Source organism: Andrena cerasifolii, chromosome 9, assembly GCF_050908995.1.
Source record: "Andrena cerasifolii isolate SP2316 chromosome 9, iyAndCera1_principal, whole genome shotgun sequence".
NCBI classification, from domain to species: domain Eukaryota; kingdom Metazoa; phylum Arthropoda; class Insecta; order Hymenoptera; family Andrenidae; genus Andrena; species Andrena cerasifolii.
In genome coordinates this window covers 13,156,873-13,172,520 of record NC_135126.1, presented here as the reverse complement: position 1 = coordinate 13,172,520, position 15,648 = coordinate 13,156,873, and the positions used below count along the sequence as shown (strand labels likewise).

Sequence of the window (15,648 nt, the reverse complement as noted above, 5' to 3'; positions counted from 1 at the left end):
TGACATAGGCCGTTGAAATTCGGTATACTTTGTTTTTGCAAGGTTATCGACAAATGCTGTAATTTTTCAGAGAATCGGTGAAACTAAATTTTTCGCCTATCCGTTTTGACGTGGAACAGCTCCAGGGTGTGTGAAGGAACAGTGGAAGATTCCGCGAAAGTTAGCAAAGCTGATTCAATAATCTGCAAATCTCCAAGCACGTATCTTACGAGCCCCTCCGATCCCCCGCGGTTTAGGGTAATACAAAGGGATCTAAGGAGCATTTTTCATGCAGCTTAGAGTGTTCTTTACTCGGCCGCCCGCTAATTCACACCGCTCACGATCCTCCATCCCTCTCAGCCCCGCTCGTTAGATTATACTCCATCCCTCGTTTCACATTTACGCCCCCAACACCACCCCCGCCGACCGAGCCGGGCCGCGCACTTTGTTCCCTTCCAGGCTGGATGCAATTTTAATCTCGAATTCCGAGAAAATTACCTTGCCGTCAGAGCCGTTTAAGGGGCTACTAGGTGAGATTGCCCTTGCTACCTGTCAGGCCCCTTGACATATACTATATTATGCTTCCGAGATCGGCTTCCCTTGAAACTATTTTCGTTTCACCTAATTTCGCGCCCGTTATCGTTTATCGCCGCCTGCGCTCGCGGCTGCGCCGGCGTCCTGGTCGCTGCGACTGGGATCTATAGTGCACATCCGGTTGAGTTCCCGTCGATATCGAGGGCATCAGGCTCGAATGAACGCCTGCGAAGCTCCTGCTCTCCTCGGCGACCGGGGGGATCTTTCCTATCGGTTAATGACTGCTCTATAGTGCACTGCTCTCAACCATGGGGATCTTACGGGCGGAGATGAAAGCTGGATGCACTCACCTGGCTCCTGGGACCGAGCGGTGTCCATCGATGACGAGACCTGTCGACGAGAGTACAGAGGACCGTACGATGGTTAGTAATAATAGTAATAATAACGACTTTATTGCCACATACATAAATAAATGGACATGGCCGATGTACAGCGTACAAGCTGGATCACAAGCTGATCCTTTACAATGAACTACAACTCCCTCCCTCCGCTCTCGTCGTAAAACACGCTACAAAATAAACGTTGCCCTAATCGTTTCTTCGTTCTCTATAGCCTGGACAAAATCAATTGGCCGTTTGGAGCCAACGAAGGATTACCTCGACCTCGCCGTGTATCAAATACATAGAAAAATGAAATGGCGCGAGAGGAGATGCCCTGTCCGATGTTACTCGGCGAGTGGAAAACTGTCATTTGTGTCGTTCCTTGTTTCGTCCACTATGCAGGCGTGGCTACCTAAAATCAGTTAGCTCGTTTCGAACGACTCACCTCCTTCGATTAACGGGTGAACCGGCCCTCTGACTTTATCCCGACTGTAAGAACTAGTTCACCAAACTCTGGCTTACGTTCACACACTCTCTCTCTCTCTCTCTCTTTCTCTCTCTCTCTCTCTCATTTTTCAGGCTCAAAGGAACTGCGAGTCGTTGCCTATCGGCTGGTCGGAAAGGACCAGGCTGCCGGCGAGGCGACTCAGCTTAACGGGGCGGGGACAGATAGGAACGAGGTGGCGATTCAATGTATTCAGCCGTTGCCTACCGGTAATCGGACAGTTTTATTCGATATACAAGATATACATCACGGAGTAGCGTCGCCGACAATGCTACGTACACATACATGCGGCTGGCGGCTGGACCTGGCGGAGCTGCCGTCTCCTGGCTCGATCGTTTCGCCAGGGGTGCAGGAGTGTCCTTGAACACCTGCCCAGCAGGGTGCACGCGAGTCACCCCGTTCAGATGTTCCTCGCTCAGATCCAGCGCGCTAGAGAACGCCTCGGTCCAGTGCGTGGGAGCGGCGCTCTAGAACGGATACACCAGCGAAAAGCGAAAGGCCTCGGGCGATTTTCAGGACCTCGACTACTGTACACCGCCACCTGCTCGAGTTTCTACGACTTCCATCCACAGTTTCAGCGCGAATTCGTTCGCTCGGCGTCGTTTCCCCGCGATCACCCGGTGCGCGCTCGAAAGGATCGCAGGGGAAGAGCGGATCACGGCGGAACTGAACGGTACCGATCGGGGTTCGTTTCAGTCGCGCGTCAGGGTATTAGCAAATCGATTTGTCGGCCTGACAGGTGCCCTCGGACCTGGCGAGGAACAGTTTCCCGTTAGCACAGGTACACAATTGGTAGATGGTGGTGTCCCTTTGGCTCTGATGGGAGGACGCCCTGGACGAGTGCTGTTGCTGCTGCTCCCTCGAGGAGTGCCCCTGGCTGGGGCTAGCCGTCTTCAGGCCCTTCATGAACACCGTCTTCGCCTCCAGCCTGATGGCGCCGTGCAAGCTTTGCAGCTTCAGATCGGTCAGACAGGAGGCTGATATCTCGTTGGCCCAGGACTCGATCGCCACTCTCTGCGGCGCGCTGATCTTCAGCGACCTGGTCGCCGACTCGAGCCTGCCGACAAAGAATGGGTTCGCCCCGGTTAGACCGCACGGTTTCTCCGGGTATCGTAGCTGGGGTAGGAAATAGACGTTCCGGAGCGTGCACGTGGATGGAAAGAGATCCGCCTCGGAAGGGAATGAACGCAACCGAGGACACCCGCGTAATATCGCTCGGCAGAATAATACGGTATCGACGAGTCGGCTGCAACGTCAGGTTCGCAATAATCGATTCTCCTTTCTAAGAAGCGGTAAAGCGGCGTCTTCGACCGTGCCTTTCCTCCGATACCACCCTCCACCACCGCTCCCCCCTCGCCAAACCCCCATCGACCTATTGCTCGCAGCTCCGCCGATGCGCCCCGGGGATCCTCGGTATTTCATATCTGGCATAAATCCAATCCTATGAATATAATTTTCCGCGCGAGCAAAGTTTTATTGTAATCGTAAATCCGTCTGTAAATTGGCCGACACTATCAATAACCGCGGTACCGATGCGCCATCCGCCTCGAACCGCTTCATCCTTTTTGACAGGCGACCACTTCCGCCGCGATGCACCGCTTTAAGCCACCAGGAATCGCGGTGCTTGCCGTTTCGAGGTGAAACGGCTCGTTCAATCGCGAAATCCACGGTATTGATAGCTCGAGAGATCAGCGATTGGATACCTTATGCTTAATAACCTTACAGCCCCTCGAAGCGTACGCGACTCGGGGTAGTTCAACAATTATTGTTGGAGCTATATTGGTTCGAGCCCGCGGGTGAGAAACGGGGGTCTAATTCAGAGGACTATCGCCGCGAGAATTTTGGGGGAATTTTTTGTAAGGGAACTACATATGCAATCTTTTTAAAACTTTAAAGCAAGAAGGGAACAAACAGTTTTTTTATATAAAAATAACGGGGTAACTTCAAATGGCGCAAGTGTTCAGCAAAAAAACCGAATAGTTTTGTATTTCTAATAAAATTGTGCTATGGATGTACCTTAATCTGGAATAATATTATTAAGTTTAATAAGTTTTATTGCATAATTAGCGTGAAATTTTTTAGTGAATGACGCAACTATTTTTTCAAACACTCATCATTACTTAATTTCTGCATTTCTGAATGCGAATATCAATATAAAATATCAATATAAAAACAATAATTTTATTACTTTTATATGTTTTATTTACTGTAGAAATGTAGTTTAATAAATAGAAAAAAAGTTTTATTCCACTACTGTAATTATTCTCGTCGCAATAAATTCCTGAAATTCGCTGAATTTATCGGCGCACTAACCGGAATGACCCCTTAATCGTCGCTCTGTGCTAAAGAGACACCACGATGTCAGCTCGATGACTTATAGTAGCTAATCGCAAGTGCAAGGAAAGTCGTATCAGATCGCAAGTTATTTGTGTACACATTTACGACTGCATCCGCGAGTCCGTCAGCGACGAACACCGCACGGATGACGAGAGCCAGCCGAAAATGCGCGGAAAGTCTGTGGAACTGGGTCGATTCCACTTTTAGACATCCCGGAAATAAATACAGAACAAACACTAGCGACCAGTCGCGAGAGCGCTCTCCTCGACCGCAGGAGAAAGCGCCTCTGATATTCATGCACGATGAAATATTCAGCGAATTATTCGGGGAAGCGAGAAGCAGGGTTATTCTTTTCCGTTTGGTGATTACCTGAGACCACGGCCCGACTCCCCTCTGACCAGAGGCGTTTGAACGCTGCCTTGGAATACGGCACCCCCGTCGCCAGTTACCCTCAGCATCTCCGCGCCCACCACCACCTGCTCCCTGTCCGCCGAGAAGAGAATTCCACCTCGAGGGTCGGTTATTCGGAAACTTCTCGACACACAGTCCACGCGATCCTCGCCTGCGAAACGACAAAAACATACCCTTCCAGCGCTGCTTTCCAACCCGGAACGCGGAAAAATGAAATCGAGGACCTTCCAGCAAGAGCGGTGCAGCTCCATTTATGACAGCTTCTGAATTATGGCGTGTAATATGCGTACAAAAATTCTACACCGCTCTCATGTAAATTCAATAACAAATGAACGATTTATTGCAAATTTCGAACCTGCACCCATTACCCTGCTGCAGTCAGGGGCAGCTCCAGATTTGAGAAATTCGCCAAAAATAGACACAAAAAATTTTATCAATTCAATGACTATTCCTTACTGTCTGAAAATATATATTTATCAATTAATGCTCTCTTTTCAATGTTAAGTTAAGGGAATAGTTTTATAAACAGCTTTATCTAGTTTACTCGAAGTTGATAAAGATCGAGCTACGTCCCTTTTGCCGCAAGGTCCTCAATTTTGATATTTCTCGCGGGACTAGTCTCTTAGAGACGCGACAGTGTTGGAAGATCGGTATTCTTGTAATCGTGGGCGTATTTAAGTTTTATCAACCACTCGTTCGTGTAATAAAATGCTAGCGAAGGTTTGGAGTTAGTTCGCTTCGCCAAATACTTCACTAGAAGGCGACGAATTCAGAAGGGAACAGTGGTTCCGAGAGTATTTGGGCTAGAGATATTTTATCAAGGACAACGTTCCCTGTATGAAAGGACGAATTGAATGACTTCCATTGTTTAGACGATTCCATCTCAGTGAACGTTTCGAATACTGATTGTCGTCGGCGTTAATACGTCGCGCTGGAGTCTTCAACTCGTCGATTGTCGCGCGATTTGATCTCGTGCCTGTAAAACCGACGTGACTAAAATGTTCTGTCCATTAACGCGCCCATCTGACGATGCGCTGCCGTGTTTTATCGATATTCGAATTCCTCCTTTTGTTTCTCACGAGGAAACAGCGTGAAATACATCGTTTCCGTGGAGAAAAAGCAGATACCCAGTCACCTTCGAGGTATTTGAAGCTGGAGGAACCTTGAGGAGTGTAATTGTTGCATCGATATGCAGGATCGGGAAACAGGAAACCCTTGTATATTCATTCTTCTCTCGTTCTTCTTTCAGAAGTACAAATCAAACCAAGATCGAAATCCCCCAAAAAGCTCATCTACGTCACGCCGCTCGTAATCATCTTACAGCTTAAATAAATTCTAATCCTTCACTACCATTTCGAATCTCATTTCTATCGATTTCGGGTCCCTTAATAGCAGGGCCAGATTAAAACCCTCAGAGGATCTAAGCACTTAAGGGGTCATTCTACTTTGAACCGCCGAAAAATTAAGCTATTTTTAAAGATATTTTGCTGAGTAAATGCCACATATAATGAAATAATTCTTTTTTTGGTATTTATTAAGCTACTCTTATATTATACAAGAAAAGATTAAAAAGAATTTGTTAAATTTGTTTTAATAGTTTTTTTACAGTGTCAATATTACACCTAAATGAGCAGTATGTTCATGGTGTAGGTGAAACAAAACAAAAAATTCCAAAAGATTCTTAAAAAAAGTTCGTCAAAACATCCAAAATGATGTATTCTCGGGTGTTCCATGAGAAAAATCTCGGTTATTTCTCGACAAAAATTGTTAATTGAGCTATGGGGCTATAGCGACGCTCATATAGATTAAGAATCTTTTGGAATTTTTTGTTTCGGATAAACCTGAGCCGGGAAATCACCTACGCCATGAACAAACCTCTTTTTTTAAGGTGTCACATTGACCCTGTAAAAAATCCATTAAAACAAATTAAAAAAATTCTTCTCAATAAATACCAAAAAGATTTATTTCATTATATGTTGTATTTACCGAGAAAATATCTTTACAAATAGCTTAATTTTTCGGCCGATCAAAGTAGAATGACTCCATAAAAGAGTTTGAGGCCCTCTTACACAGGGTGATCACTTATAATCAACGTACGATTTCTTAGGTATTTCCGATGATTTGACTAAAACTTGTTTCTACCAAAGTTACATTTTAAAATTCAGATAATTTCTATACTGCCCCCTTTTCTCCTGATCCCCTAAGCAAGTGCTTATTTTGCATATTGGTTAATCTACTTAGCACTGCCTATAGCCAAACACGTCCATCTGCAACATTCGTCAAGCGACTGAAAAAACAAAGAACACTCGCTTCTCACCGACAGTCAGCCGCGCCAGCTGTCTCCCGTCGTGCGACCTGGCCGAGGCGGTGAAGTTGCTCCACGACTCGAGAACCAGATTCTTTCCGCGCCTGGATCTGAGGCTGGAGGCCACGAGGGCATCGAGAATGGCGGCCTGACCACTCAGCTCGATCCCTCCGGGCACCACCTTCAGGGAGCCGATTCCCTCCTGAAAGAAGAGGAAATGACTGTGAGGAAATAAAAACGGCGAGAGGCGTGTGGGAGCTGCGGGGGAGGTGCTCTTTCTGTCGAAGGCTTTTCTGGGTCGGGCGCCTTCGCGATCGTCCACGAACGCGGAAACCATAGGCCTCGCATTGAAATTCGGTCGACTCTCATCCCGGCTTCCGCTCCCCTTCCTCCTACGTGCGCCCTCTACCCTGTCCCCTAGCGGTTCGCGTCCTGGCGGGTGATAACCAGAAGGGGGATGGATAGATACATTTTGATGCAGTCCCGCGCAATAATTCAACGGGGCGAAATTAAATACCACCGTCCGACATTATTGCCGTTTCAGACGGTTGAATAATAAATGCGGGCGATGAGGTACGCGACGCTACGGAACGCCGAACCACGCTGGGGGCCCTCTACTTTGAAATATCTCTGACATAATATCGGAACAGTGGCGTAGGCAGAATTTTATTTCGACGCGGGGTAGGTACGGGGTAGCTCGCCTAACCGTGGTTGGATAGCGGGGGCGGCAGTCTTCGAGTGTATCGAGCGGAACGAGCGACGAGACGAACGGAGAAACGCGCTATAAAGTAGACACATTGCGCGTTCCTCGTATTCGTCTCATAAACTTCGGATATTCTTCCGCGCGACATACTTACCCCCCTCCCCTCAGTTGAGTGGAACGGGGGGATGCAGGGGAACGCAATTTCGGTCGTGAAATTCAATTTCGCGTTACATTAATTGCGCCACCGACGTGCATCTTCCACCCGGACTTTGTTCCCCCACTTTTTTCAACCCCCCCGCAGCTTCCACTTTCTGAGCGCCGCCGGCCTGATCGACGACTCATTTTTTCGGCCGATCGAAGCTTCGAGTAAACGTCGATAACGCGTGGTAATTGCATTTCAAGCGTCCGCGTCGGCTTTATCCTCGTCGATAGGGGGAGAAGAGGAGGCAGGGGGGTGAAACTTAAAATGCCAGGCTCGAGGGAGGTGGGGAAAGGGGATACTGTTCTCCTTTCCCTTGGCATGGCCGTCGTCTACATTGGTTTCCGATGATTAGCCACTCGATTGGAAGCAATCGCCACGCGTATACTGTCCCGCACCGCCGTTCCCGCTTATTATTACGATCGTCCGGGACGAAATGTGGCAGTTGGGTAGACGCCAGTACACGGCCAACTCGGCCTGGCTTACCGAAGTCCGACCGGAACAACTGCCTTTACGATTTTCTGGCTCTCCGCTCGGGGAATGTATTGCGCTTTTCGTGCCGCGAGACGCTTGCAAACGATCCAGTTAAGTGTTCGGTTAATTTTTCCACGGAGCTCGGGTAACCATGATTCAAGGATCTGATACCAACGGCCGGGTACGATCGAGCTTGGCGAGCGGCGGTAAATTTTAATTGTACGAGGTATTGAATCAATTTGTTAGCAGCACCTTTCAAGTTCGGTGTTTCTGGTTAGTTTTATGGAGCTCTTTGTATACCGAGTTGATTCGCGATGGCGATGAAGAAATCCATCAAGAAAGCAGGCTTCGTTGAATACAGCTACCTTCTAACGCGGCCAATTAACTCCCAGCGCGCTGGAAATTGAAACGAACGCAGCCATTATCAGGAAAAGCGTTCAGGTCCTTGATGACCGTGTCGCACTTGATCCTTGTTTAAATTCCAGCAGCTGGAAGCGAGGCCCTGGCCGCGGTTCCCTTCGATCGCGCCGCCACTCGATTAGCCAAATCGTTCGGAAAACGATACGATCTCTTTGCTCTGTACTTAGCCGTAACCGTAAACCCCAATGGCGTCGAGAGGGCCGTAGCCGCGGTTGCTTTTTAGAATCGTCGTACGGTTGAAAAGCAGCCTCGAGGAACCGTTGGATAGGTAAAAAGCGCAAGTACGGACGTCGTTAAACTTTCGAGTGACCACGGAAGGTCCGATGATAAAGTTCCGATCGAACAGCATGCCTGTTCTAGAAACTGCAGGTGCATCTACTTCTTCTTGGGGAAACCTGTCCTAAACCGTGCAGGTACTTAAAGTTCTAGGTCCATAATTTATTAAATTATAAAACAAATGAGAACGGTGTTTATTAAATGTTTTCGTAAACAACACAAAATAACAAAAATATAATTGTAAAGTTCAAACAGGCTGCTTAATTTAACAATAAAACTTTTTGCCCCGATCTAAAGTAACAACGATAGTATTAAGTTCTTTCCACGACGTAACGAACCCCTCGGAACCAAACTCTTGTCTCAAACATTTTTTCCTATATCAATAATTATAGAAGTTATTCAGGTGGTTTGTCTTACAATTAGGTGGCTCGTCATGTATACACAAAAATTATTTTCAAAGTTATTTTCTCTGCGTATCTTTGGTTTGCATTTTTTGTTCGTCAATTTTTGGTTTTTAGCTCTTACGGATTGTTCTATATTCAGTTCTATATTCTATATTAAGACGTAAGCACCTACACTTTTGGTTACAGCTAAATATGAAAATAACAACAATCGGCTACGATCTTCAAAATATAATAGAAATAGATACTGTTAACAGATATCTTCATGTAAGTTACATTCTAATTACCAGAACACTATATAGTCCACTTAAAGTCAGTCGAAAATAAGATGAGAGCACTTCAAAACAGAATAAATTTAATAATTCGCTGGAGCTGTCTACCAGTTCAATATAGCGGAAAACAATTGCCAAACCCGCGTGGGATTCTTTCATTTATTCTCAGGAATAATTATGGTATACGGTTTTGTACAAGTTTCCCCTACTTGCGTTAGCCGTCGATGGTATGAACAGTTGTTTAGGTGCCTCCACTGTGTATCAATTAAACCAGAAAATCGGTAAAATTTGCAGAGGGAAATCGCGTGTCCAATTAGCTCGCGAACTATTCCTCGTCGATGAAGTTACGCGAATTTTGTTCGAGATTAGAATTCACGTCGCCGCGACGTTGCTCTTCCCTCTTCTGGGACTGCCAGAGTTATTCCACGCGCCCTGTTTATTTCGAGATATATTCGTGGCTGTCTAGCTGAGGATGACGTTTAAAAGCGCGAGCTTTTGAGACGCGGCTTTGCAATTTCTCCGTCGGACGATGGAATATAAAACGGAATAGAACGTGGATGGTCTCTTCCTGGTCGTTCACGGCCGCTCTTCAGCGATTCACGAGCGCGAACGTTCGAGATCGCTTAGACGGGCGGACAACCGGATGCCGCGGAGGCCCCGATATTTCCCCCAGGGTGCTCGAGATTCTTAGGATCTCGAGGCCCCATTGGTCGGGGAGGAAGTGTTCGCGAGGAGTGCTCCACGCGGAACGTAATGAAATCCAAATAACACCCCTTGCACGTGTATATCATCGTAACGACGCCGTCGGACGACGCTACCCGGCTGCTCTCGCCGTCCATAAATTAATACAAAGCGCGTTATTTACAGGCTTCGGAAGAGCGCCCCGTTTCCAAGGCCTCGCCGCAAGCAGGCCAATTTACCCATTGTACCATCCTTTTTTCCCGCGACGATCGATCTTTGCCACTCACCCCGCAAGTAACTCTATGCCACCACAATCTTCCTCGTGTATTTATATTCTGACAAAAATCTGGTACCCTTACCTCCGTCTTATATTTCACACAATTCTATCCTAACATTCCCACTGCTCCCACAAAATAATTTCCCCGCTCCTCCGTTAAAACCGCTGAAATGGAAATAGCTTACTCTCGGGTTGTCTCGATTCTCGCTCCCCCCAATTACAGGTGAGCCTAATTCGATAAAGTTTTCCGCGTCTATCGTTCGTCTCTCGCCCCCAATAAAACAACCCTCCGTCGGGATTAGCGCACGATAGTTGGAGCCAGGCGCGAGCCGATCGCGCTCGGGCAGCGGAACCACCCCTCCGCGAGAGGAAGACACTCGGAGCGCCAGCACATAAACCGCACCGGTAATCATACATATGCAGGCGGTTCCGTACACCAACGTTAATGCACCTCACGTAATCATCCCGAGCTGGACAGGAGTCGCCTAACTCCTGCCGCGAGTAATCCGACTCGCAGCCTTGTCACCACCCACAGTACCCGGTCCACCCCCGTGCCCTGGGGCCGACCCCCGTCGCCGCAGTCCGCGCCGCGGCGACATTGCAATTTCGTGTTATTTTACGTCGCGCACGGCGCAAGGATTAAATCGCGGGGTGTACTGATGGCCGGGAGTTCTGCTATCCCCGGCCAGGATTTAGCAACGTCGGGTATGATTTCGTGGTCGGAACGCGGCAATACCGGTCCCCCGGTGGCGTCGATGCTCCAGCTGCCTGGGATTAGTTCGTTTCGTTCGCCGCGAACGGGTGGAAAGGAAAGGAAAGACGTGCAATCGCGGTCCTTCGAGGGGGAGTTTTGGTAAGAGCGAGAGGCAGGATTCGTGGCGGGGGATGACGGTGGTCTGGTGGAGTTGGAACCGGTTGGACACTTGAACAGGAGCGTCGGCAATTAAACAGAGACGAGGATCGATACGACGAAAGGAGATGCCCGAATTGACGGAGGGGTCAAAGTCAGGTCGTGTATCGGTCTCGCCGTGGTTAATAAGCGAATTAATTTTCCGCGTTACTCGGGCAGATCGAATCGGCGCAATTATCATTACCGCCGTTGGGGAAATGAATTGTTAATCTATTGATAAACCAATCGCGGTATTCCCCCGTCGGAGCGCGGACGAATATCGGCGCAACCAAGCTACTCCCCCTCCTTTCTGTTTCCACTGCGATGCTCTGTAAATCCTGTGCGTGTATTCCTGTGCGCGCGTGTGTGTGCGCGACTGTCGATGAATAAAACGCGGCAGATAGCCCGAAGGAAGGGTCGTGCTTTATAATGAGCGGTCCTTGCAGATCATTTTCTTAAGATAACGAGACGGACGGTAACCGATACGAAGCTGCGACGTCTACCCTGCTTTTCGTCCTTATTTATAACAATGCGTTTATGTACCTCTATGTACGTATGTAAATGCTCCACCTGTACGTGCGCGTATATAAATATGTACATATATACGGTTTTTACACTGATGGGAACAATTCTTCATATAATTTACAAAGAAGATGCCAAGAGACGGGTCGCCCTAAGGGCATCATTAATGCCGGTACAGTCTCGGTCCTGGCATCATCCTTTATAATGCTTCCCCGGCCTTTTCCAGGTGTCTCGTTTTCCCTTCGTCTCGGCCTCCTCGGCTTCCGTCGCCGGCCTGTGCCCACTTTCTTCTTCCTCGATATAATCATTTATTGTATTCCTCGCTCTCTAATTAATCTCTGCCTCGAAGGTACCGGGTCCCATCGACGCGGTAGAGCCACAGAGGATCTCCTCCCTTTTCGCGCCCGGGTTACCTGCTCGGCACGACTCCCTTTTCCGGGGTTGAGGGGTTAAAAATGAGGCGGAGAGTGAGAGGTGAAAGAAGAAGGACCACGCATTCAGGGAGGGCTGATGGCGCGGGGGTGTGGGCATTGACTTTAAACGAGCAGCAAACGAGGTGCCGCGGATACGTGAAAAGCTGGAGAGAGAGAGAGCTCGTCAATGGGCGCTCAGGCTCGCGCCAGCTACGTGCCTCGAAACTTTGTTTCGCCAACCAGAGACCGCGCGTTGTTTATAATTTTTAATAAACTGCATTTTTTGCTGGCGCCCCACTTTGATCGTGTGCTACGTGGCAGGGTAATTACTCTGTTTCCCTCGAGTCCGATAAAACGCGCCGCTTTGTTCGCTCCGTGACGCAAGGTGGTCAGTCGAACTTGTCTTTTAGTCTATCGAGCCTGGAGGCAGAAAGTTTTGTGCGTCGAAACGGTGGAGAATTTAATTAATCTGTCGGAATGCGGGCACGTCAGCTTCTTGTTCAGCGGGGCCAGCCGTCTGTAGCCTGAAAATTCGAACGCTACGCATCCTATTACTAATGAATTACTACAAGTGAAAGTTTATCGCGGGGGCGTCAGAGATTCTATACAGAGATCTACCCCCGTTACCTCTGCACCATGTAACGCCATTAACGCAGAATGATGCAGAATATATAACCAGATTCAGCCTTACAGCCTCGCGCCGATAAACCCATCCGTTTGACCCGATTCGGCCGGCCAACAACTATGACACCGGTGCTCTCAAAATTCATGGCTGCGTGCCCGTTATATTGCACTTGCACTTGCTGCCCGCTACCGCCATAATAGATACCCTTTAATACTATCACGCCGCTTGTGTAGAACGTACACAGGGGTGACTGGCCATTCCTCACGCATTTATTGGCCGGCACGGGCAAACTTTTCCGATGAATCAATATCGATCGGTCGGTCCACTGACCTTCGTCGTTAAGCGCGAACACTGGACGAATTAGCCCAACCCGTCCATCGGGGATTCATTGTCCCCGGCGACTTCGACTTCTGTCCGCCGCGGAGAAGGGTGCTGCAAACGCGAGATTCCGCAATGTTTCCCAAACACTGCCAGCCACTGTTCCATCTGCATTTTTAGCATTTTTTCTCTCGAAACGTCATACTTGTCTGTAGAAATGTCGACAATTTATGACCGTTTATTTAATCCACGGAGACCGGGTCTCACTATTTATCGACGCCCCCTTTCTTTGTGGATCTACTGATCGCGAGGGGCAGTATTTCGAAGTTGGGTGGGACAGTGGGGGGTGAAAGTTTGGTAACGCTGGGTAGTTTGCAGGGGGGGGTTCTTTGGCAGTCACTTTGTTGCTACTGGAAATTCCAGTTGCGTTTGGCTTCTTGGAAATCGCGTGGACCTGAATGCGCTTACCGGAGGACTTGACCGAGTTAATGTTCGATAGGATCTTTGTGGGCCTAGAAACTATTCAATGAAACCGTTCGCGATAGTCCAAGAGAGTCTATAGAGAGTCCCTGGTAATTCCAGGAAATCCTCGTAAGCCTGCGAGCGAACCTCGTTTGTTTTCCTGGCTGTAAGTGAAGTCTGCCAGGGGCGCTCTCTTCATACCATCCTGCGTGAAAGTTTATTAGCTTCCCAGCTTGGGAGGGTCCTCTCCTCTCCCGTTTCTTCTCTTTCCCTAACACTGATCAACGTTGAAAATCTTCTTTCGCGCTATCAACATCGCTTCAGCTTTTCACATTCGAATCGCGCATTAAAGTGGCACCTATCAATCCATAAGGCACTGAAATCATTAACCCTTCGTGGCTACACGGGATGTATCGCACCCCAAGAACAATTTTCGAGTTCAAATTTCGCGCCTCAGTGACTTCCCAAGGGGATTTATTGAAGAAAAAAAATAAAACTATCGCTTTATCCACAACTGTGGAAAATCGTTCTTCTTAAAATAAAAATTTTACCGTATGAAAATTTACATTTCAAGAAGAAGACTATTAGAAATTGATTGTATGAGTATTATTATTATTATTATTATTATTATTATTATAATATATACGGGATAAAGTCCCATTAGTGTACACGAGCAAAAACAGAGAAAAAGAAAAAAAGAAAAAAGAAATAGCAATACACAGCGCATATAAAAAATGCTGATTTTTTAAAAAAAATCAGCATTTTTTCAACAAAATCGCTGATATTGGGAATTTTCGCGATTCTCGACCTTATTCTGCGATCTTTAAACGTTTGTAGCTCGGAGCAACGTTAACCGATTTTGATGAAATTTTAGGCACGTATACAACTTACTGCAATCTACAAACGGTTTTTTTTTAATTTTCATTACAAGCTCACAAAAAAAAGTTTAAAAATCGACCTTTACTATTCTTTTCGCTATTCCGACCAAATACATTTTTTTTCAAAACGACCAAATACGTCATTTAGCAAACTAATCTGTCTAGCTTCTCAAAAAAACTCATGTCGTTTGGACCAATTCTAAAAAAGTTATGCGATTTTAAAAAGTGTCCGCATATTAATGCGAGTCACTGTAGATATAGAGCCAAATTGTACAAGAATAGCTAGTTGCTCTATGTGCTGACAATTTAACTGAATACCATTGCTTCGTAGAGAGCTCTTCACGGCAATAAGAACACCGCCACCTCTAGATGAGCCACTAGTGAGCGCTGACCCATCACACCGATAAACATCATATCCAATAAAACCAAGCTCAGCGGTTGATATGTCCCTATTTAGCCACGTTTCACCTAATATAACGACATCACAACATTGTATCGAACATGCGACCTTACGGCGTAAATCGCCCAATTTGCTACGCGAACCACGAACATTTTGATAATAAACTAAAGTATTACGAATGTACAATTATCACTCAAAAGTTAAAAGATTAAAAAATACAAAAAAGATACCTAAACAATGACGCTCGGGGTGTAGTGAACCCTATGTGACAAATTTGTGATTATAAAAAGGTGTGGCCACGGAGGGTTAAGGAACGCGAGAACACTAGCAGACTCTGCATCCAAGCTTCGTTTCCCAGTCAGCACAGTCGCGCTAGGAAGCCTCGTATGAAAAAGACTCGCGCCCCCTCGACTAACCGCTGGCGGTTGAACATTCGAGGGCCACCCGTCCATTATACGCGACAAAACGAAACGGGAGGGATGGAGATGTGGATAGAGACACATTGAGCGTCGCTAGGAGGGTTTCACCTTGACACAGTCTCGCCGAGTATAAACCCGCTGGCTGTATCCGGCGAGTAATATGGCAAGGAATGTATACAGGTGAAATTCTCTATGGATACGAGGGTTGCAGGGGTCGTCGGGCGATATTAGGTTGGCGCAGGGGCATCTGTTCCGTGCGGCTGTATACGGTAAGCCGTTAGTGGCAATATAGTGTCTGTATACCGTGCCTGGCCGACCGACATAACGTTGCAGGTTATATTATATATTGTTCGTAATCGAAGATCTCGTAAGACCTTTCGATCCGCGCGGAGATATTGGAAACGCCGCTAGTTATGAATTTTCGTTCGGCGCGGGGCTCGACTTTACGACGACGGAGTACGCGCACTAAATTCTGCTCGGAGCGACGCGAAGATCCGCGATGCAAGGGGGTGGGGTGGGGGGGGGGGGGCGAAATTTTACGACTGAGCCGAGGGTGGGCACGGGCTGA

The 15,648-nt window shown here is 47.5% G+C and overlaps 1 protein-coding gene across 5 annotated transcripts in view; it reads right to left on the bottom strand.

Moving 5' to 3' along the window:
- Positions 1–943: 943 nt before the first annotated feature.
- The window catches only part of Scgdelta (sarcoglycan delta), a 215,685-nt gene continuing 200,980 nt past the window's right edge, over positions 944–15,648 (bottom strand). For all 5 annotated transcript variants that reach the window (XM_076819864.1, XM_076819866.1, XM_076819867.1 and 2 more), the window contains 3 exons: positions 6,464–6,653; positions 4,105–4,297; positions 944–2,455 (listed from right to left, as the gene is read on the bottom strand). In XM_076819864.1, the coding sequence (XP_076675979.1) occupies positions 2,110–2,455; positions 4,105–4,297; positions 6,464–6,653 (729 nt within the window). In that variant the 3' untranslated portion in view covers positions 944–2,109. The remainder of the gene's footprint in view (positions 2,456–4,104; positions 4,298–6,463; positions 6,654–15,648) is intronic.